General features: G+C 49.1%; 1 protein-coding gene across 5 annotated transcripts in view; it reads left to right on the forward strand.

The window, feature by feature from the left end:
* Nucleotides 1-23,575, forward strand: part of ZNF648 (zinc finger protein 648) — a 138,061-nt gene that overhangs the window by 109,017 nt on the left and 5,469 nt on the right. For 3 of the 5 annotated variants that reach the window (XM_074390062.1, XM_074390060.1, XM_074390063.1), the window contains 2 exons: nucleotides 7,947-10,849; nucleotides 12,137-23,083. In XM_074390062.1, coding sequence (XP_074246163.1) covers nucleotides 21,347-23,044 — 1,698 coding nt within the window. In that variant the 5' untranslated portion in view covers nucleotides 7,947-10,849; nucleotides 12,137-21,346 and the 3' untranslated portion in view covers nucleotides 23,045-23,083. Of the gene's footprint in view, nucleotides 1-5,387; nucleotides 10,850-12,136; nucleotides 23,084-23,575 lie in introns of those variants that run through there. The other 2 variants (XM_074390061.1, XM_074390064.1) reach the window with 2 other exon arrangements.

The following is a 23,575-nucleotide window of genomic DNA, read 5'->3' on the forward strand; positions in this document are numbered from 1 at the left end:
AATTTCTGGGCAGGTTTAAAAGATTAAGAGAAAGGGAAACAGGTTTTCCAATTTAGCTAATAATTAGGGTCTAAGGGCCTCCCAGGTCTAGGGTGAAAACCAAGACGGAGGCCTGAGTTTCAGAGACAAATCAGTGCAATCCAAGGAAGCGGGAGGCAGAGAAGACCCCTCCCGTGGTAGACAGTTCTCTGGGCCAGCGTGGGGAGAGGACTCCAGGCCATTGCCCCACCCTGATTCCTGCAGTGCCCCAGAGAAATATTGAGGCCCAGAGGGAAGTGTCTGCATAGTGCTAAGAAGCTCTGGATGTCAGCCTTGCCATGAATTCCCAGGTCCTGAGAATGGCAGAGAGGCATCTTGAAGCCAGAGACCCGTGATACAGGCTGAACGAGCCCCAGATTTCACTCTTGTAACCCATGTGGGCAAATGCCCAAGGATCAGCCTCCTTGAGTCTACAAGGGACTTGAGAAGCTTGACGTTGTCCCAGAAGTAGAGAAATACAAGTTCAAACCACAACTAGGAAGTGAAGAAACTCAATGTTCTTGCACCAGGGTGTAGAGCAGATTCATATGGGTCATGGGTGCAAAGGAGATCAAGACAGAGCACCTGGTGCCGAGACAATTGCAGGGAGAGCAGTACACTTCTGGGTGATTTGGGGCAAACCACTTGCCCTCTGGGCCTCAGCATAATCTTTAGTGACAGGGTGAGGAAGATGAACATAGACTCTCAAGAGTCTGTGGAATTGCAGACCATGTGTACTGGGAGCCATCGGGGGAGGCACGGGGTCTGTCGGAATGACCAGAAGAGTCTTTGTGAATGTAATTTCGAAAAGTGGCAAGAAGCAAAGGAATAATGCCAACAAAGAATTTAGGGTGGTGGGAGTGGTCTGTGCAGGGTGCCGGTGTGGGCCTGTGCAAGGTGCGCAGACGGCAGACCAGACCCAGCCAGTTGGGGAGGGAGTTCTATGGAGGAACAGCCCAGAGACAGTAGGAGGGTGGTGAGTGGGTGTCAGCCCTCTCCCTTCTTTTAGAGGAAAAGGAAAAGGCAGAGTTCACCGTGGAGGAAATAGGAAAGATGGCCCTGAGAATCCCAACTACTGTATATATATCTGTGTGTGTGTGTGTGTGTGTGTGTGCGTGCACGTGTATATATGTATATATATATATTTTTTTTTTTGGTGGGGGGACAAAGCCTCCCTCTGTCGTTCAGGCTGGAGTGCAGCAGCGCGATCTCGGCTCGCTGCAACCTCCTCCTCCTGGGTTCAAGTGATTCTCGTGCCTCAGCCTCTGGAATTACAGGCATGTGTCACCACGTGTTTATTTTTATATTTATTTATTTTTTTATTTTTAGTAGAGATGGGGTTTCACCATGTTGGCCAGGCTGGTCTCAAACTCCTGACCTCAGGTGATCCGCCCACCTCAGCCTCCCAAAGTGCTGGGATTACAGGCGTGAGCCACCACACCTGGCCTCCAACTATATTTACAGCAACTTTCATGTGGAGCAGATGCTCTCCAAAGCCCTTCCTGAACAAGTCTTCAGATTTGCACTTCCGCCCTCAACTGGTAGAAACGTGTAACATGTGATGAGTGTGTTTCCATTGACACTGTGTGTATGCCCAGGGAGAAAGCATAGGAAGGCTGTGGGCTATCTGAGCTCCCCGCTGAGCCAGCCAGTGGGAGCCGAGTGCAGGCAGCCCATGCTCTGCTACCTCCTTTCCCTAGAGCTTTTCTTTAGATGCCCGCAGTCTGGTCAGAAACAAAGGTTCCAAGCTGTGAAATGTGCTGTTCAGTGGTCCCAGAGAAGTTTTATAAAGTGTTGAACACAGCCAAAATGCCTCACTCCCACACTGTTTGAACCTGATTTAATCTTACTGTGACAACTTAGAAGACACCAGCTGTAGAGATGGGATGAGTGTTGGTACGGGCCACGGGGCTCTGGAATCAGACTCCATATGGGTCGAATCTTTGCTCCGTCACTTATTTGCTATGTGACAAAGGGAAATTCAACCTCCTTGTGCCTCAGTTTCCTCTTGTACAAAATGGAGATGAAAGCATCTGCCTGTCTGTGCTGTGATTCAGGCCTGGCACCTGCTAAGCACAGGGTAAATGTTAAGTATGGTCATCTCGCAAGGCATCAGGGTGTTACTCGGGGTGTCAAGCTAGAGAAAAGAAGTCTGAAAGCTTAGAGTTTGGAAAGGGACTGAGACATTTTATGATCATTCCATCCAATTGTTCTCTTGCTTTTTATCTTCTTCTCATTAGGATAACATGAGAAGATTCCTTTCCTAGGAAGCTGGTGAATGAGGCTGTCTGGGTGGTGTGTGGGAGGCCACTGGTCCAGGACATCCTGCAGCTCTGGCGGTTCTACGATCCTGCCAATTTCCCCCCAGACGGCACTAGGCCTTGTCTTGTGCCCCAGAAGGTTGGGGTCACCAGGCTCCCAGATGGCAGCTCTATACTTGCTCTGGAGAAAACACAGGAGGGGCCAAATTTGATCAGACTCTGCTTCTGGTCATAATTCTTCTGCAAAAGAGTTATATATACCTTTTACATACAAAGACAAAAAGCCATCTTCAGTGGGCCCCAGGGACCCCTGGAAAGAGCCCAGCTTCATAGCATGTCCTGCGGGGCTGCCTTGGCACACTCATCCCTATAGCATCACCCTGCACCCTGCTGCATTCCAGCCGTCCTCACCAGCTCATGGCCCTCCACACTCTCAGCAGCTCCCAGCCTCTCACTAACTCCTGATCATACTCAGGCCTCTGTTTAGCCATGCTCTGAAACTCTCCCACTGCCCACTATCCCCACCCCCACCACTATTAAACTCGGTTCATAGTTTCTCCTGTGTGCTCCCACATGCTTCGGGTCTACCCCATTGCAGCCCTTAGGACACCCTCAAACCACCTGCCCCCCTCTTCGCTTCACCAGACTGTAAAGTAACTTGAAGATGGAGACTGTGTGTGGATTTCTATGGCTTCAGTGGCACCAAGCACAGCACTGTGATTTAAAGAGGATGTTCAGCAAGTTTTCTTACGGAAATGACACTCAACCTGAGACTTAGGGGATTGGGGTGGGGAAGAGGTGCAATTTCAAGAAAGGAAAGAACATGCCAGCAAGTGCAAAGGCCCTGGGGTTGGAAAGAACTTGATGGATCCAAGGAATATGCTAAAGACAGTGTGGTTGGAATGCAGGGAGGCAGCAGGCAGGTGGCACGGGATTCGGTTTGGAAGGTTCAAAGCATGGTGGGAAACAACGGAAACATGTTAAATTGGATGGAAACAATATCCTGTATCCTCCACATCTTCTCTTCCCCTTTTTGCTCTCATGAAACATGGCGCTCTTCTGAGAACAGTTCCCTGCAGCCTTCTCAAGTGGAGGAGTAATTTTTTCTTCTACGTCCCTCCTAACACTGGGCGGGGTGGGTGAGGGTGGGGCACGTGTCTTCCTCACTCCTTTGCTATTTCAGACCATTCTCCTCTTAAAACTTCCCAGTTTCAAATAAGCAGCCTGCGGCAGCCACCTCTCCTCCATGAAATCTCCCACAAACCGCAGGTGGCTTCCTCTCATTCCTTATACGGACCTCGGCACTGGGTTCACCGTCATTCTCACCAACCCACTTGCCGTCATTCTAGCGGCTACAACTCAGCGGAACTGGCTTCTCGCTTCCCTGAGCTCCTCTCCTCCAAGGATCTTGTCCTTTACCCCATCCAATACACAAATGGCCCAAATCTAACACCTGTCATCAAGAACAACTGCATCCCCTCTGCAGCCTCAATGTGGTGCAGCTCCCTCTCTGGCGAGCACCTCCTTAAACTTCCCAGCCCGCTGCCCCTGGAATCCACCGTCACCCATCTTTCCAGGCAGTGGGAGCCCAGCCCTTACACCTTTTAACTCATCCTGCTCCCCTCAGGCTCTCTCCCCATCTGACTTGGCTTCAGTTCCATGGTTCATCACTTTAATCACTTCTTTTTCATACCTCCTCACCTTCAGACCTGTCTGTAGTTTCATGGTATTTGTCTGGCGAAACTCTAACAATGGTGAACTCCAAGCTTCCGCCCACACAGCCAACGTGCTGGGTGAAAGTACACTGTCTTCCCTCTGGCCTAACTTTAATTCATGGCCACTAACCTCGAGTGGGCCTTTATTGCTGCCTGGCAAGTATGAACCCATTCACTCTGCAAATAAATATTTATGCATATTTTTTCTTTAGACTTCCCACACCTCCTCCACTATCATCCATCTCAGTCAACAACCTTGCTTCTTTGTTTTGAGATGGAGTTTCACTCTTGTTGCCCAGGCTGGAGTGCAATGGCACGATTTCGGCTCATTTCACTGTCTGCTACCACCCTCGGGTTCAAGCGATTCTCCTGCCTCAGCATCCCAAGTAGCTGGAATTACAAGCATGCGCCACCACACCCAGCTAATTTTTGTATTTTTAGTAGAGATGGGATTTCCCCATGTTCGTCAGGCTGTTCTTGAACTCCCGACCTCAGGTGATCTGCCTGCCTCGGTGGCCCAAAGTGCTGGGATTACAGGTGTGAGCCACCGCACCCAGCCAATCTTGCTTCTTATTTTGCCAAGAAAAAACAACCCTAGCAAGTGTACTTCCTCCAGCTGCCACCTCCACATCTGACCACACACCCGTGCCTGTGTCTGTGACTTCCACTCTCCGTTCGCTGCGGACCAGCTGCCTGTGCAAAGGCCAGTCTTGTACAGATCCTGAGTCCCATCCTCTCTCATTTCTCTATTCCCCAGTAATCACTCCTTGAATAACATGTTTAGACTCACAGACTACAATTCCTCTCCATTAAATCTACTCCAATCAGGTTTGATCCCCATGTAGCTTAATTGGATGATCAATTCTTAGTTCTTATTAATATGAACTCTCAGCAGCAGGCGTCCCCAAACTACGGCCCGGGAGCTGCATGTGGCCCCCTGAGGCCATTTCTCCAGCTACCCCGCCACACTTCAGGAAGGGGCACCTCTTTCATCGGTGGTCAGTGAGAGGAGCACAGTATGTGGCGGCCCTCCAACGGTCTGAGGGACAGTGAACTGGTCCCCTGTGTAAAAAGTTTGGGGATGCCTGCTCAGCAGCATTTGTCATAAGGCAGCACTCCCTTCTCCTGGAACTGTTTTCTTCCCTTGATCTCCAGAGTACCACACACATCTGACTTCTCTTCAAACCCTTTGTCCACACCTTTTCACCTCTTTTGCTGGGCATTTCTCATCTCCCCTACTTATGAACATTGGATTGGTGCTGAGCTCAGTCCTTGAATCTTTTCTCTTCACTGTGTACACTCCCTTGGTGACTCATAGAATCCCATGGCTTTAAGTGCTATCCACACATTGATAACTCAAATTGTATTTTCTACCGAGATCCTCATCTTGAAATCCAAATGCCTCTCCAAGTGTCTCATTGATGTTTCCAAGTAGAAACCTGTTCCAGATGGAAGCTCCTGGACTTCCTCTCCTAAAATCTGCTTCTCCCACAGTCTCCCCCTGCTCAGTTAATGGCAGTTCCATCCTTCTGGTTGTTCAGGCCAGAAACCTTAGAGTCGTCATTGACTCTTCTCTTTCTCTCACACCCCATCTCCAATGTTAGCTCTAACTTCAAAACATATCTAGAAATTGACCATTTCTCACCATTTGTGACAACTCTGGTCCAAGCCACCATTATCTCTCACCCAGATTACTGCAAAGCCTCCTAACTGATCTTCCTGAGTTCACCATTGCTCCCATCAGCTTTCTTAAAACAGCAGTCAGAGTGATCTGGTTAAACCGTTACTCAGAGAAAACGCCAAACTCCTTTCAAGGACCTGCAAGACCCTGTGTGATCTGGCCAGGACTTCGCCTCCTCTTTCTCTTCCCCCTGCTCATTCCATCCACCTGAGTGTCCTTGACCCACACCCTTCAGGCCTCTGTACCAGTTCTTCCCTTTCCGACTTCTCCCAGATATTTGCACATCTTACTCCCTTGCCTCCTTTAAAATTTTGCACGAAAGTCATCTTAATGAGATCGGCTTTGTCCCTGGAATTTAAATTGCAGTCTTCACCCCTACACTTCCAATCCCCTTAACACTGTTCTATTTTTTCCCCGTAGCACTTATTGGGGGAGGAGGGTGTGGGTAGGAAGGGTTTAAAATAAAATAAAATAAATGATTCCTCTCCCATGCTGCATATTCGCCATGAGCAGCAGACACACTCTGTTCATTACAGCCATCCCGGGTTCCTGGCTGATGGAGCTGCCACCATCTCAAATGTTAGTTACTGGTTGCCCTGAGAGAAGGCAGAGGGAGCTCGGAGTCCCAGAAAGGCAATTATATGCTTTGCCTGAAAGACATATGCTAGGAAGGGAGAAAACTAGAAAAATTGTATTTGATGGACAACATCAAATGATTACTAGGCAGTTACAAAACACTTATTAAATGAACAAATAAATCAATTCGAGGGAGTGACTCTGAGGTCTCTGTGTTGGAGAAGTCTTATCTAGGGGTAATTAAGACAGGGAGAAAACATGATGTGGGAGTCAATGACTAATCAGATGTGCCTGGTGTGAAAAAGTCCAGTTTGGCTACCAGATTTTTAGACTGGGTGATGGGAAGAAGAGTGATGTCAACTAAAGAAAAACAGGCTGGGCGAGGTGGCTCACACTTGTAATCCCAGCACTTTGGGAGGCTGAGGTGGGTGGATTGCCTGAGGTCAGGAGTTCGAGATCATCCTGGCCAACATGGTGAAACCCCATCACTACTAAAAATACAAAAATTAGCTGGGTATGGTGGTGGGCACCTGTAGTCCCAGCTACTCAGGAGGCTGAGGCAAGAGAATTGCTTGAACCCAAGAGGTGGAGGTTGCAGTGAGCTGAGATTGCACCATTGCCCTCTAGCCTGGGTGACAAAAGAGAAACTTTGTCTCAAAAAAAGAAAAAACAAAAAACAAAAAAACATAAGGAGGTACAAGTTAAGGTATGTTCCTAGGTGCGTGTTGGTAAAGTGTAAACAAGACATCTATAGTTTATTTTCAATTTTTTTTTTATTGTGGTAAAATACACAAAACATGAGTAAACCACCTTAACCGTTTTTAAGTGTACAGCAGAATGATATTAGTACAATGATCCTCTGCTTACAATGGCTCAACTTACAACATTTTCGACTTTACAATGGTGTGAGAATGTACCGCATTCACTAGAAACTGAACTTCGAAGTTTGAATTTTGACCTTTTCCCAGGCTAGTGATATGCAGTGTGATACTCTCACAATCTGGGCAGCAGCATCAAGCCACAGCTGTCAATCAGCCACACCATCATGAGCGTAAACGGTGATACTCTCCCATGGACTGTGATACAGATGATTCTTTTCAACTGGAGGCCAGTGTAAGTGTTCCAGGCACATTTCAGGAGGGCGAGGCTCAGCTGCAATGCTTGATAGGTTAGGTGTACTAAGTGCATTAGGAATTTTTCCACTTATGATGGAGTTATCGAGATATAACCCCATCATATGTTAAGAAGCATCTGCACATTCATATTGTTGTGAACCCCCATCTCCACCATCCATTTCTAGAACTTTTGTCATCTTGTGAAACTGAGTACTTGCTGTTTTCTAGAGTTTTTCTAACGGTAGTAGTCATTCTAATGGGTGTGAGGTTGTATCTCATTGTGGTTTTGATTTGGACTTTGAGCATTTTTTCATGTGCTTATTGGCCATTTGTGTATCTTCTCTGGAGAAATGCCGATTCAAGTCCTTTGCCCATTTTTTAATAAGTTGTTTGGTTTCACCATGTTGCCCAGGGTGGTTTCAAACTCCTAAGCTCAGGTGATCTGCCTGTCTTGGCCTCTCAAAGTGCTGGGATTACAGGCATGAGCCACCGTGCCTGGCCATTGACCTCACTTTTCGCTGGATAAAATCTATTATTTTGGCACCAGGCCCTTTCTCAGTATAATGCTTTTATTTTACAGGTCAGGCACAGGAGACTGGCTAGGAAGAAGATCTGGTTTCTGCTCTGAAGGAACATCTAGACTGTGGTAGGGACACAGACGGTTATGGAGAACTTTACCAAATACGGAGAACAAGGAAGTGTTTTAGGGATGTGCAAGTTAACTATTCTAAGCTATACAATTTGTAGGAACAAAGTTTATAATATTTTCTTATTATCATTTTAATATCTATAGAATCTACAGAAATGTAGTATCTTGTGTTCCTGATGGTTAAATTTAGGATGTGCCTTCTCTCTTTTTACTTATCAGTCGGATCAGAGGTTTTTCAATTTTATTGATTTTTCTCAAGAATCAGATTTTGGTTCCATTGTTATTGTTGTTTCTCTCTCTCTCTCTCTCTGTGTCTCTCTGTCTCTCTCTCTTTCTGGGACGGAGTCTCGCTCTATCACTCAGGCTGTAGTACAGTGGCACGATCTCAGCTCACTGCATCTCCTCCTCTCAGGTTCAAGCAATTCTCCTGCCTCAGCCTCCAGAGTAGCTGGCATTACAGGCATGTGCCACCACACCTGGCTAATTTTTGTATTCTTAGTAGAGATGGGGTTTCACCATGTTGCCCAGGCTGGTCTCGAATTCCTGACCTCCAGTGATTCACCTATTTCGGCCTCCCAGTGCTGGGATTACAGGTATAAGCCACCATGCCCAGCCAATATTGTTGTTTTTCTGTTGTATTTGTTTTCTATTTTATTGCTTTTGCCTGTAATCCTTACCATTTCTTTTTTTCTACTAACTTTGAATTTATTTGATCTTCTTTTTCCTAGTTTCTTAAAATGGAAACGAAGGTCATTATCTGAGAACTTTCTTCTTTTATAATATAGGCTTTTAGTTCTGTAAGCTCCTGATGGTGCAATTTGTGTTGGTTTTGTTCACTGATAAAACCCTAAAGCAGGCGTCTCCAAACTATGGCCCACGGGCTGCAAGCGGCCCCCTGAGGCCATTTATCCGGCCCCCCGCCGCACTTCAGGAAGGGGCATCTCTTTCATTGGTGGTCAGTGAGAGGAGCACAGTATGTGGCGGCCCTCCAACGGTCTGAGGGACAGTGAACTGGCCCCCTGTGTAAAAAGTTGGGGGACGCCTGCCCTAAAGCCTAAATTGGTCCACAGTAAGTACTAAACAAATGTTTGTCAAATGAATGAATTGGTGCCTCCCTCTACCCAACACTCCCTGAATGGTTCCCATCTTAGTCCAGATAAAGCCAATTCCTTACATAATCTTCATGTGTGTGTGTGTGTGTGTGTGTGTGTATGTGTGTGTGTGTTTTGAGATGGCTTTTTGCTCTTATTTCCCAGGCTGGAGTGCAATGGTATGATTTTGGCTCACCGCAACCTCCGCCTCTTGGGTTAGTGATTCTCCTGGCTCAGCCTCCCAAGTAGCTGGGGTTACAGGCATGCGCCACCACGCCTGGCTAATTTTGTATTTTTAGTAGAGATGAGGTTTCTCCACGTTGGTCAGGCTGGTCTTGAACTCCCAGCCTCAGGTGATCTGCCCGCCTCAACCACTCAAAGTGCTGAGATTACAGGCGCGAGCCACTGTGCTCGGCTCCATTTCCGTCTTCTTCCTTCCTTCCCCTCTTACCTCTTTATTCCTGCCCTCCCTAGACACCCCCTCATCCGTGCAAGCTTAGCTAATTATGCCCTTACCTGAGAAATCCCAGAGGCTAATCTTGAAACAATCCAGGCATAGTGCCCCACTCCTCCCACTTAGGGGGAGTCATGAACAATTGGGTCAAAATCAAGATAATACCAACCAGACTCCTGATGAGCAATTAGCCAAGGTAGCCATCGGAACAAGACACATGAGCCCAGTACCCTGTACCACTCCCGCATGTCCCCCATACCAGGTTTCCCTTTAAAAACTCTACGGCACATTATAAAATGTGAGAGGGTACTTTAGAATGCTAGCTTGCCATCGTCTGGGTTTGTGGACTCTGCCTTTCCTCCCAGCAACCCTTGCCTCTGGCTTTGCAGGAGCAAGCGGCTGAAGCTGGGTCCAGTTACACAGCCGTGTTCTTGGGGTGCAAAAGAGGCACCAGGCTCTTGTTACCAGCCCCAGCTCCGATTCAGCACTCCTGGTGCTAAGTTCAGCTTTTCTACACTGTGCTACGCACAGAGCCAGGCTGGTGAGGCTGTGGGAGCGTCCCGGGATCCTCAGCAGTCCCGTTTCTCCTGGTAAAGGACTGCCCATCTCTGTGCAAAGCGCCTCTGCCATCTCTCATCCTCCTTCCCCTTCTAAGCGAGAAAACCTGGCTGAAGAGCAGAAGCCTGCTTTCCAGAGTAGCCATGCCTAGAGCCCTCACACCTCTGCCCCTCCCCAACTAGCCTGGGCACCTGGGGTGGAGGTGGTGGGAGGTAAGGAGGTATCATAATAGAGGTTTTGTCTCTGCAAAGCCAAGGACTGGGGTTGGCCCAGGCACTTACATCTGATGAGGCCCAGCCATTAGCAGATTGTCGATACCTTTTATTCCAAATGTAAGATTTCAATTCTACATGTGTACAAGAATGTCATTTGCTTCATTGATGTTTTCAAACACGATGACATAAAATTGCTCAAAGTATGCCTTTATATTTTTATACCTTACTTATAATTTTGTTTCTTTTTAACTCACCGGCCCCCACCTCCCATTAGATTGACCAGAGGTTTTCATGGTCTTTTCAAAGAAGAGACACGCTCACCATTCAATACAGGCAAAACCAGGCCACAGCTCACCCTGCCAGGAGAATCCACACCTACAGAGGGGATGCTGCGCTCCAGCAGCCCTTAAAGAAATTTCCTTCAAGAAACTTGGCTTCATACCCGTGGCCAGAGCGCTGCGAAGAGAGGTCTACTCTCGTTCCGTTCCGTGCAACCGTTGTAAAAGGAAACGGGAGGTGTGTTTTTATGGAAACCTCAAACGCCCCTCCACATCTCCCGTGAATTACCTCTGTGTTCAGGCAGCCGAGCTAGACAGCTGTGAGGAGAGGCGTCTGTTTTTGATGGGGGCCTTGGAAAGAAAAGGCCCCTTGTACCCCGGCCAACGCATGTAGGTGGTGTGACCTGGGAGGACAGCGGAGCCAGGAGTGCCCCAGCTGCGGCGGAAGCCAGGCTCCCAGGGGCAGTGTTCCAGTGGGTCAGAGGGGGAACCGGAGAGCCGGGAGGCCCCAGCCTGGTCCAGAGGGAAACAGCAGCACCTGCCCAAGGCAGTGAGCAAGGGTCAGGGAATATGGGGGAGCTTCTGACGGGGGCGATGCCCCTGCCCTCCCTTTCCTTTTGCCTTTTCCCGCTCTTCTCTTCTCCTCTCCCTCTGCCTCTCCTTCTCCCTTCTCTCTCTTTACGTTTTCCTTCCCTCCCTCCCTCATTCTCTCTCTCCCTTCCTTCCTCTTTCTCCTTCCTTCCCTCCCTCCCTCCTTCCCTTTCTCTCTTTCTTTCTCTCCCTCCCTTTTTCTTTCCCCTCCCTCCCTCCGTCCCTCCCTCCCTTCCTTCCTTCCTTCCTTCCTTCCTTCCTTCCTTCCTTCCTTCCTTCCTTCCTTCCTTCCTTCCTGTGTTGTCTCTCTGTCTCTCTCTCTCTCTTTCTCTCTCGGTTTCCACTAATAACAGAGAGGAATGTTTTCCTTTCCTTTTTTTTTTTTTTTTTTTTTTTTGACACTGGGTCTCACTCTGTTGCCCAGTCTGGAGTGCAGTGGTTTGCTCATGGCTCACTGCAGCCTCAACCTCCCAAGCTTAACTGATCCTCCTGTCTCAGCCTCCTGAGTAGCTGGGACCACAAATGCTTGCCACCACATCCAGCTAATTTTTTAAAATTCTCTGTGGAGGTGAGGTCTCTCTATGTTGCTCAGGCTGTTCTTGAACTCCTGGGCTCTAGTGATCTTCCTGCCTCAGCCTCCCAAAGTGCTGGGACTACAGGCTCCAGGTGTGAGCCACTGCACCTGGCCCCAGGTTATTCTTATGTACAGCCGTGTTGATGCAGTGTACAATGCTTTTCAACTGTGTTTGACCAAGAACAGAGCAAACCAGACTATGAGATACAGTCTTCATGTATGTCTCCCCACCGTATATATAAATCTAAAACAAAAATTACATGAAACTAAGACACTTTGATATATTCTACTGTCTTGTGTTCTATTCTGAAAAGAATATTGGTTGTGGCTCGCTAAAGCGATTCCCTGTCATATTCACAGATTGTGTCCTGCAGTTTGCAAAACACTGACATAGTAAAGCTGAACAAATGTTTGGGTGAGTAAATGAACGATAGAACAGATACCTGAATATTTCTGTCTCAACAGCAGCAAAACAGAGGGGCTGCACTAGATAATTTCTTAGATCTCTTCCTTATAAATACTGAGGTTGATGCCTTTGTTTTTAAATTTCTAACAGCTTCACCACGCCCCTGGGCTCTGGTAAGCCTCAGTTAAAGGGATTCCCATTGATACCAGCGATCAGAGGGTTCTTTTTCAATATGTTTATTAACTAACGATAAGCAGTGCCTTCCCTTCTAACCTCCCCAGACCTTCCATCCCTGAGCCCAGAAGGCCCAGAAAAGTCAGAAGGTAAACCTGAAGTGCAGAAGATTCCCAGAAGACTCATTTATGGTATTCTTCCTTGATTTTCTACAAGTTCCCAAGGCTGAGGCAGAATGTGGAGGAGTGAGGGCCCGAAGTCTCTGTGGCCCTGAAAGATATGCTAGTCAGTGTGGGCCAAGGCAATATGCTGCTCTTCCAGTGAGAATACGAATCTTCAGCCTCTCGTACCCTGAGGGCTCCATGAACCCCATCTACTGCTTGCGGCTTATCCTCCCTCGGTCCAGGCCAGGGGCTTCTAGGGTCATCCGGCAGGGCCACTACAGTACAAAGTGGATCTTGAGAAGCCTGGAAAGGGCTGGTCTTCTGGTGAGCTCCGGAAGTGGCTCCAGTAGGACCTGGTTACAGCTCATCCGCAGGGTACGGCCTTCAGAAAGCTTGAGGAAAGGGCTCTAGTGGAGACCAGAGGTGGGTTCTCTGCTGTTCAGGAGGTAAAGGTGACTCCCCACCTCGTATTACATTGTTAGCTAATACCGATTGGGCACTTGTCCATCCCTTGTACTCTGCAAGGCACATCATCTCATTTAAACCCCACAATAACTCTATAAGCTAGATATTAAGTATTATTATTAGCCATAATTTACAGGTAAAGAAACGGGGGCACAGAAAGGTTAAGCAACTTACAGTCATGCAGGGTGGTAGAAACAGGGTTTACCCACATAGCTTGATGCCAGAGCCTTCATGCCACACCGCTACACTGTGCAGCCTTCACCAGGGCGGGTGGTGGTGACTTAGCAAAGAGAAGTCATTCCACCTGGCACTGTTCTGCAGGAGGTGCCAGGAAGTACTGACATGTGATGTCACTGCCTTATGCGATCCCATCCAGAGAGCACGAACCTTCCGCCCTGTCATTGATTGCCACATGTGCCAAGTGTTGCATGCGATGAAGGCCCAGGTTTATGACGTCACTGCTCTAGGAACATTATTGGCCTCAAAAAAGGCTGCTTGGTCAGTCTCTGTGGGAGTGTTTGGTGCTGGGGAACCAGAATCAGAGAATGTCACCCTTCTGGAAGCAGGGTAATTGAGGGCTAGCATTATGGAACAAGAGGGGTGGAGTAAAGCTATCAACAAGCTCACAATAGCTCTAGGATAAAAATAATAAGGGTTACAATTTATTGAAAAACCCCTATACAGCTAACAGTAGACCAAATGGTTTCAAAATGTAGTTTCAGGTCATTTCACAACCCTGTCATGAAATTATTCTTATTTCCATTTTATGGATGGAGAGCATGAGGCTCAAAGAAGTTAAGTAAATGGACCAAGATCATTAAAACAAACAGAAGTGGGATTGAAAGGCAGGCCTTTCTGACTCAAGGTCGTGTCCTGAGTTCCTGTCCAATTCTGCTTTCCTCACGTGTGTTCATACTCCACAAAGTCTGATGCCTGTCGGTAAAACAATGTTTAAAGTCTCCACCATGTATTGGCCACTTAAATGGCTCTGTCACTTTTCCTCAAGGAAGAAGGGCTGGGGCAGGAAGAAGATTAGATGGTACTTCGCCAACCATTCACGCTGTTTGGAAGCCGCTCAAGCAGAGTGCTGTGGTGACAGCTGGCGACAGAGCATGGGGAAGAACACAGGCCAGTGTGGCCCATGCTCCACCACGTCCCTCCACTCCACCCGTTCAGTCCACGTCCCTGACAGGCACCACTGAGCTCCTGCACCATGCCCACCAAATGCCCTTCTCCTTTGTGCTCCTCCCTCACTGTCTCCTTCTTCCTCTTCCTAGACAGGCAGGCCGACCCTTGTTTTCACTACTGAGTCGGCAGCTCAGGGCAACTGCCAGATATTAGAGGCGGACTTGCAAACAATAGCAAATACATAAAAAGAACACCTCTCTTGTTTCCATGCTAAGGAATTGGGCAGAATGATACAGATTTCAAATATTCTTAAAAGCAGGAAAAGGATGTGGCCTTAGGGAAAGGCCCTTCCACTCTCCATGCCTGGTGGGTCTTACAGTGAGCCTTGGGGAGATTAAATGAGTCGGTAAATGTGCTTGTGCTGCCAAAAGAGAAACATCTAGGACACAAAAGGGATTCCTGTCCCTTGGAGTCTGAGCAATAGGTTGACCAGTGGGAGGATAGGCAAGACCCGGGGTTCAGATCTGAGGGCTGATCTGCACCTGCTATGTGCCATTCATTAGGATGGTGAAGTCTCACATAGATAAAAGGCACATGGCACTTCAAAACAGCATTCCTAAGATGGCTTGGGGGACTTATCAAGGTAGGTGATTCAGGGAGCTCAGGGGCTTATGTTCATCTTATCTCTTGGTGTAGCCACCAGGCCACTCCTGATGCCATTCACCACTAGGTGGCCCATCCCTTCAAGACGCCATACCAGTAAGATGGTGACACCAGTGTGTCTTGAAAACCAAGGAATCACGTGGGCAATTTAACATGGAAGTCCCAAGATGTAATTACTGAATTGTTACAGTGTCTAGAAATAAAGCATGTTGGAAAACAGGCTGTCCAGGCTGGATAAGGAAGAGGTAATAAGACTGTGCAGGTATTTCGTGGGAACCATCTCTCTGGCAGCAAGGCTGAGGGAGAAGAATGCCTTCTGGGAGAATGGCTATTCATATAGAACCAAAAAAGAGCTTGTATATCCAAGAAAATCCTAAGCAAAAATAATAAAGCTGGAGGCATCACACTACGCAACTTCAAACTATACTATAAGGCCACAGTAACCAAAACAGCATAGTACTGGTACAAAAACAGGCACACAGACCAATGGAACAGAATAGAGAACTTAGAAATAAAACCACACATCTACAACCATCTGATCTTCCAAAAACCTGACAAAAACAATGAAGAAAGAATTCCCCATTTAATAAATGGTGCTAGGAGAACTGGCTAGCCATATACAGAAACTTGAAACTTGACCCTTTTCTTATACCTTTCACAAAAATTAATGCTAGATGAATTAAAGACTTAAATATAAGACCCCAAACTATAAAAACCCTAGAAGAAAATCTAGGCAATACCATTCAGGACATAGGCATAGGCAAAGATTTTATGATGAAATCACCAAAAGCAATTTCAACAAAAGCAAAAATTGAGAAATGGGATGAAATTAAAGAGCTTCTGCACAGCAAAAGAAACTATCATCGCCGGGCGCGGTGGCTCAAGCCTGTAATCCCAGCACTTTGGGAGGCCGAGGCAGGTGGATCACGAGGTCAAGAGATCGAGACCATCCTGGTCAATAAGGTGAAACCCCGTCTCTACTAAAAATACAAAAAAGTAGCTGGGCATGGTGGCACATGCCTGTAATCCGAGCTACTCAGGAGGCTGAGGCAGGAGAATTGCCTGAACCCAGGAGGCGGAGGTTGCAGTGAGCCGAGATCGTGCCATTGCACTCCAGCCTGGGTAACAAGAGCGAAACTCCATCTCAAAAAAGAAAAGAAAAGAAAAGAAAAGAAAAGAAACTATCATCAGAGTAAACAGACAATCTATAGAATGGGAGACATTTTTTTTTTCAATCTATCCATCTGACAAAGGTCTAATATGCAGAATCTACAAAGAACTTAAGAACTTAAGCAAATTTACAAAATACCCACAAACGATTCCATTAAAAAGTGGGCAGAGAACATGAACAGACACTTCTCAAAAGAGGACATACATGCAGCCAACAAACATATGAAAAATGTTCAGCATTACTGATCATTAGAGAAAGGCAAATCAAAACCACAATGAGATGCCATCTCACGCCAGTCAGAATGGCGCCGATCGAAAAGTCAAGCAACGAGATGCTGGCAAGGTTGTGAAGAAATAGGAATGTTTTTACCTTGTTGGTGGGAATGTAAATCAGTTCAACCATTGTGGAAGTGATTCCTCAATGTAGTGATTCTTCAAAGATTTAGAAACAAGTACCATTTGATGCAGCAATCCCATTACTGGGTATATACCCAAAGGAATATAAATCATTCTGTTATAAAGATACATGTATGCATATGTTCAATACAGCACTATTCACAATAGCAGACTTGGAATCAACCCAAATGCCCATCAATGATAGACTGGATAAAGAAAATGTAGTACATATACATCATGGAATACCATGCAGCCATAAAAGGGAACAAGATTATATCCTTTGCAGGGACTGGGATGGAGCTGGAGGCCATTAGCCTCAGCAAACTGGCACAGGAACAGAAAACCAAACACTGTGTCTTCTCACTTATAAGTGGGAGCTGAACAATGAGAACACATGGACACAGGGAGGGGAACAACACATACTGGGGCCAGTCGGGGTAGTATGGGGCAGAGAGAGCATCAGGAAAAATAGCTAATGCATGCTGGCTTAATACTTAGGTGAAGGAATGGTTGATAGGTGCAGCAAAGCACCGTGTCCCACATTTACCTGTGTAACCAACTTGCACATCCTGCACATGTACCCCAGAACTGAAAATTTGAAAAACATCAACAGTAACAATAGCTAACATCATCAACAGTAAGAGCAGCTAACTTTTCTGGGTATTTGCTATGTTCCACACACTAAGCTAAGTTCCTTACATGCATCATCTCATTTAATCCTCCCCAAACTTCCACGATGGTAATAATATCCTGGTCCCTGTTTTGCAGATGAGACACTAAGGCACATAGAGGTTAAATAACTTGCCCAAGATCACACAGCTAGCCAGTAGTAAGATTCAATCCCAGACCCAGATCCTGCTAAGCAGTATAGTTTGTGAACACCTAGTGACATCACAGGAACCACACTTCCATCTCTTATTTTAATGTCCTGAATGTTCTTCCTTATAAATGCACATTAGACTTGAGTGGGTAAAAATTCTGAACATACCGAGTCTTCTACCCTGAGCCAATCCTCTTCAAAATGAACCTGCATGGGAACCAATGCTGAAAGTGGAAAGAGACCACAGACAGGCCCGACATCTGTAGGCACAAGGCAGAAAACTGTCTCCCTGTACCCCTACTCCCAGTTAAAAGCCTGTGGGCATCTTTGAGCCAATGACTGGCTGCTGCAAAGGATTCTGGGAATCCCAACCCCTCACAGTTCTGCAAACACTGAGCTTTGCTCAACTTACAGTCCTGCAAAAGGTGGATACTAGAATAGGAAGGTGGGCATACAGGCCAAATCCTCTGTTCTGCCTTCCAGGAAGGAAGAACCATACTGTCCGGGAAGCTCACAAGTAACATGTGGCCCGTGGGCATACCAGGGATAAAGTGAAGGATGGACTGCTCTGTGGGAGGAAGGAAGGAGAGTGAACAGGGAGGCACTGGGTCATCTGCAGGAAGACTTAGAGGAGGGAAGGAGGGAGACTGGCTTTGGCAGGGAGGGGAGGCGGAGGCGGGAGCAGAGGGAGCTGGAGGATCGGTTCAGGCAGTGAGAGAGGGCAGCCCCACTCTATTTCCCAAGCTGCTCTCTGGATGCAGGCAGGAAGGTTGAGTGTATTACACTGGCCCCACCTCCAGAGGCTCTCTCTGCAGCTGCTGGACTGGACACAAAGCGTGAGAGACAGAGACACCATCTCTGCTGATTTGTACTCAACTCTGGTTCCTGCTGCTGAGAGCCCACGTGTCACAGAAGCCAGGGCAGGGGGGCCCACACTGCTGTCTGCATTTCCCAGGTAAGCAACTGTCTGTGTGTGAGCCAGGAGTGGAGAGCAAGGCCTGAGAGCCGTGAGCAGAGGAGAAAGTAGGAGGTGGCTGCTTGGGATGGACTGTAGTACAATGTGGAAGGAATGAAGGAAAGAAGAGGGGTATGGGCTGGGTTGCAGCAAGCCCTCGGGGTAGGCTTCTGCAGAGTGTTGATGGATGCATGAGGTTGGGGAGTTGGAGGCTTCATTTGGTCCATTCCTGCCTGGCAAGTGCAGAGAAAGTTCCAGCAAAGGACTGTGCTCTGACAGCCTCCAGAGGCCAGCACATCTGGAGAGCAGAGAGGCCAGCTATACCATGGCACCAGTGTTCCTCTTCCAGGCCAGGTATAGTTATGCAGACTTTGCCAGAAAATCCCTCCTTGTGCCTCTGCCTGCCTCCAGGTCTTCCTGGTGGCCAAGAGCTTACCTGAGGCAGCAACAGGAGAAAGAAAGCAGGACACATTCGCTGGGGACATGGCTTCAGATGGAGGAGGGATTCCTCATCTGAAAAGAAAGTCTCCTGACAGGCTCTGGAGAAGGAATTGGTTAGCTAGTGGAGGGCTGTGTGCCACCCTAAGGAGGCTCCCCTGTGGTTCAGAGGAAGATAATGAAACACAGGCTGTGGAAAATGGGGTATTTGTACTGGAGGTGGGGTGGGGAGTGGGTAAAGTCAGTGATCTGTGAACAGTGCCACGGAAACAGGCAGTATGCCGTCAACAGAGAAAGAAGGAGACCTAAGACATGTGTTTCATACAAACCCAGCATCCCTTTCCTGTCCCTGATGGAGGATGCACCTCCCTGGATCAAGCCTGCTGGTCTAAGTTCTATGAAGTTGGCTAGTGGTATGTCCCCTCTGTGAACTACACATTCACTCCCTAAGATCCACTGTGCTGAGCACATGTCCGACCTGGGCTCCTGTCAAAAGGCATGCCGGCTACACTCTGCCATGTGATGGGTGAGGGAAGCAGTGAGGGAAGAGGAGTGGTCCCTGGGCTTGGGGCACAAAGGGACATGAGATGCTGAACTCCAGTCACAATTGCAATGTGTCCTCCCTCCGCGGCTTCTGTATCCAGAGTAGACAGTGAGGATTCCTCCCCACTGCTTCCCCTCCATACATACAGGGTGACTGGGCTCGTGATCAGGCAGACACTGGGGAAGAACAGTTGGATGAGATGGGGACAGGGTAACTGAGCCAGTCAAGTACAAAGATCACTCCTTTTATCCCTTCTGAGATGGCAGTGAAAGGTGGGCAGAGGTAGAGAGAAGGAGCTTTCAGAAGGTAAATACTCAGTGACCAATACTCGTGAGCACCCCAGGCAGTAGCCTCTGCAACATGGGTCCTGGCTCTAATGGGCAGCCACTGGCCTCTCTCTTTGGTGGAGGGCAATCTGGGTCAATGAGAGCAGGGAGGAGCCCAGCAGTGAGGCCCTGTAGCCAAGGTTCCTTGGCCTGGAAAACACAAGGGGCTTTGATACCTGTAGAAAGCCACAGCTCTTCACCCCAGGATGCTGCAGCTGCTCTTGGGCAGAGCCCAGCCCCAGAACAGGCCTCGGTCTGGAGGCCACAGCTGAAAGGCAAGACAGCTTGGGGATTAACATAATGGCCTTGAAATTAGAGAGAAACCCCACTGCTGCTGTCTATGAGCTGCGTGGCCTTGGGCAGGTAAGTAACTTCAAAAAAGCTCAGTTTCCTGGTCTGTAAAATTGAAAGAATAATGTAATAATAGCATCTGTCTTAGGGTTTGCTGAGAGGAATAAATGAAATCATATTTGTGAACCACTCAACATAGTACCTGGCTCATAACGTGTGTTCAGAAAAATGAGAATTTTAATACCCGCCTCTGGGATTCTGAGACGTTTCTCTCCAGACTAAAGCCCCTGGAGAGACCCTCAGTATCCTGCCTTTCACTCTAACTCCTTTAAAATATGTCACTCACCCAATCCTTGTTAACCAACCCTCCAGCAGGCTTTCTCTGTGTCTTCAAGCTAAAGTAAGTTTGAAAATAAAACCCAAATGGCTCCCATGTCTCATGCCTTACAGTTGAAATCCTACTCCATGCTTCTTGAGTCGGGAGATGTGTACTCCAGCGGGCATGTGTGCCATGGGATCAATATGGCACACTTGGGGGAAGATTAAACATTTAAACCCAAGGTAATTTGAAAAACACTATTTTCTGTAAAACAAACGCAACATAGAATGTAAACTCTCCTGAATGTTTACGATGAAGCAAAATTTCAAAGACAGGTCAAGCTCTCAGTGGGCATCCTCTGCCCCGTGGGTGCTTATGGGTAGCCTCCCTGGCGGTTAGAAGTGCCTCGGAAGTTTCAAGGGCCTGAGAAGGCCTGCTTAAGCCGTGAGAGGCAGCCGGTGTCTTCTTGGGAACATGCCTGGTGTCTTCCTGACACCCTCATTCTCCTTGTCTTTGGAAGAGATGGCCCAGGGCCTGAGAGGTATCCCTAGCTGACACCATCATGGGATGGCAGACTTGCACTCCTGGCAGGGACGGCAAGAGCCAGCCTGGTTTCCAGCTTCCTGAGTTGGAGACACTGTAAGTGCCTTAGGAGGACCAGAGCTTGCTTCCTACCATGTCATCGAGTTGTCCCCCGTTCTCACAAAGGACACATTTGGTTAGCAGTTGAGGGCTGAGCACCGGCATCTGTAGGTATAAGGCAGAAAACTGTCTCCCTGCACCCCGACTCCCAGTTAAAAGGCTGTGGGCATCTTTGAGCCAATGACTGGGCTGCTGCAAAGGATTCTGGGAATTCCAACCCCTCCCAGTTCTGCAAAAACAGCTTTGCTCAACTCACAGTCCTGCAAAAGGTGGATACTAGAATAGGGAGGAGGGCATACAGGCCAAATACTCTGTTCTGCCTTCCAGGAGGGACAGGGCACAGCTGGCACCCAGTAATGTCCCACTCTGGCTATTCCTGACAGCATGGTCTCCTGGGGCTTCTTCTAGCAAGTGGACTCTCCAGAGGGAATAAGGATGATTGGGATTTTCAGCAGAGCCAGGTCTCTGTCCTCAGTGAGGCTCAAAAATATGCCTCGCATGGAGGCCAACTGGAGACAGAGTGGTAGTGAGAACCTCAGTGCCTCTGGGCATGAAAGCGATTAAGAACATTCTTTGTGATTTTCTCTTCACATTTTTCTTCTTGCAGGTATCCTGAGCCGAGCAAAGGTTCTTCCTCAGAGGAGCAGGCAATAGAAGCGCCTGAACATCATGGCACAAGTGGACTCCCAGGACAGGTGGGAAGAGGCTCTCAGCAGCTTGACTGAGGAGCCTCATGACCCCCAGATGCTGAACATGAACTTAGAGAGTGAGGATGAAGGTGGTGGGGAGTCAGAAAAAGAGGGCACTGCTGACATGGTGGCCTGTCTAAGGGGCAGCTCCCCAGTAACATGTGACAATCCTGACTTGCCGTGGCCCCATCCGCTAGGCAAAGAAGAGGAGAAATTCTCTGCCTCCTCCAGTACAAGGGGCATGGGGCAGAAACCAATGCAGATGTCCGGGAGAGCCAGCTGGAGCAGAGAGGTGCCAAAGATCAACGAGACCCAGGGCTCCCCGGGAGCAAGCACAGCTCTGGGTACCCTTCCCACTGGTCTCACACACAAGCTGTTAGGTCAGCTGCAACCTCTTAGGGACCGATTATCTGCGGGTGATGATGGAGACTTGAGGGCAAACCAGAACGCAGCCTTGGATGTCCCATCCAGCTTCCCCAGCAATGGAAAGTATCTCTGTGCACACAGAAGTGTAGACACGTCCGCAGAAAACTCTTCTCTGTTGTGTTTCCCCAGGCCGGGGAGCAACTGGGACCTCCCCACGCGAGACACACACACACCAGCCCAGGCGTCGGCCACCCCAGCCAGCTTGGCAGCCGCGGGGCTAGCAAAAGGACGAATCGGCAGGAAGGTACAGAAGCAGGTGGGCGGGCGCGGGGGCGGAGAGGCCGAGGCGCGTCCCCACGGGCGCCTGCGGGGCGGGAGGGCCTTCCCGGAGCCCGGCTCGCCGCGGAGCCCCGCGGAGACGCGCCGCGATGCCAAGCCCTACGCGTGCGAGCTGTGCGGGAAGGCCTACTCCCACCGCGGCACGCTCCAGCAGCACCGGCGCCTGCACACGGGCGAGCGGCCCTACCGCTGCTCCTTCTGCGGCAAGGCCTACACCTGGGCCTCCGACCACCGGAAGCACGTCCGCACCCACACGGGCGAGAAGCCCTACCCGTGCCCAGACTGCGGGAAGGCCTTCGTGCGCTCCTCGGACCTGCGCAAACACCAGCGCAACACGCACGGCAACGACAAGCCCTTCCCGTGCTCCGAGTGCGGCCTGACCTTCAACAAGCCGCTGTCGCTGCTGCGCCACCAGCGCACGCACCTGGGCGCCAAGCCCTTCCGCTGCGCCGCCTGCGACCGCGAGTTCGCGGTGGCCAGCCGCATGGTGGAGCACCAGCGCGTGCACTCGGGCGAGCGGCCCTTCCCCTGCCCCACGTGCGGCAAGTGCTTCACCAAGTCCTCCAACCTGGCCGAGCACCAGACGCTGCACACGGGCCAGAGGCCCTTCAAGTGCGCGGACTGCGGCGTGGCCTTCGCGCAGCCGTCGCGCCTCGTGCGCCACCAGCGCATCCACACCGGCGAGAGGCCCTTTGCTTGCACGCAGTGTGGCCAGGCCTTTGCCCGCTCCTCCACCCTGAAGCGGCACCAGCAGATCCACTCCGGGGAGAAGGGATTCCTCTGTGCCGAGTGCGGCAGGGCCTTCCGCATTGCCTCCGAGTTGGCCCAGCACATACGGATGCACAACGGAGAGAGGCCCTACCAGTGTGAGGACTGCGGCCAGGCCTTCACCCGGTCGAATCACCTCCAACGACACCGAGCCAAGCATGGCACCTGCAAGAAGGAGCCCATCCCGTCCTCCTCTGACGAGTGAAGACAGCAGCGTCGACCTCACTGCTTGGAACCTTCCCAGGTGAACGCACTCACATGATATTGCCAGCCAGCCGCGCCGGTCAGCCAGGCCTACCCAGTAGGTCGCCGGTCTTGAGTGGTCCGTTTGATTATGTATTTGATCCTTTGAATAGAAAGTCACCACCGAGAGAGCACCCAGGTGTGTGGTTTCACATCAGTGGTTCTGAGTGTCAGAGGTCATAAGCAATCGGAAAAGGGAAGGACAAAGTAGTGGGAGCTGATCAAGGTTTAGTTTCTTGGGTTGGGGGACCAAAATCAATCAGAAACTGCTTCTAGAATTACATGCTTGGGACTGTGCAGGGCTCCGGGCATAAGGTGAGGAAAAAGATTAACCCGTCCTACCGTCAAAGCCGTTTGCAAATACTGAGAAGGCATGAGGGGCTGGTAATCTTTAGAGAAAGGTGCTTTTTGGTTTTCACGGAAATAAAGGAATCCCCAGAAGTGGTCCCTACGATGAACTCCCCCAAAGCAGCAAAGCCTTTGTGAGAGGGAC

The sequence above is a fragment of the Saimiri boliviensis genome, chromosome 19, assembly GCF_048565385.1.
Source record: "Saimiri boliviensis isolate mSaiBol1 chromosome 19, mSaiBol1.pri, whole genome shotgun sequence".
Classification (NCBI taxonomy): domain Eukaryota; kingdom Metazoa; phylum Chordata; class Mammalia; order Primates; family Cebidae; genus Saimiri; species Saimiri boliviensis.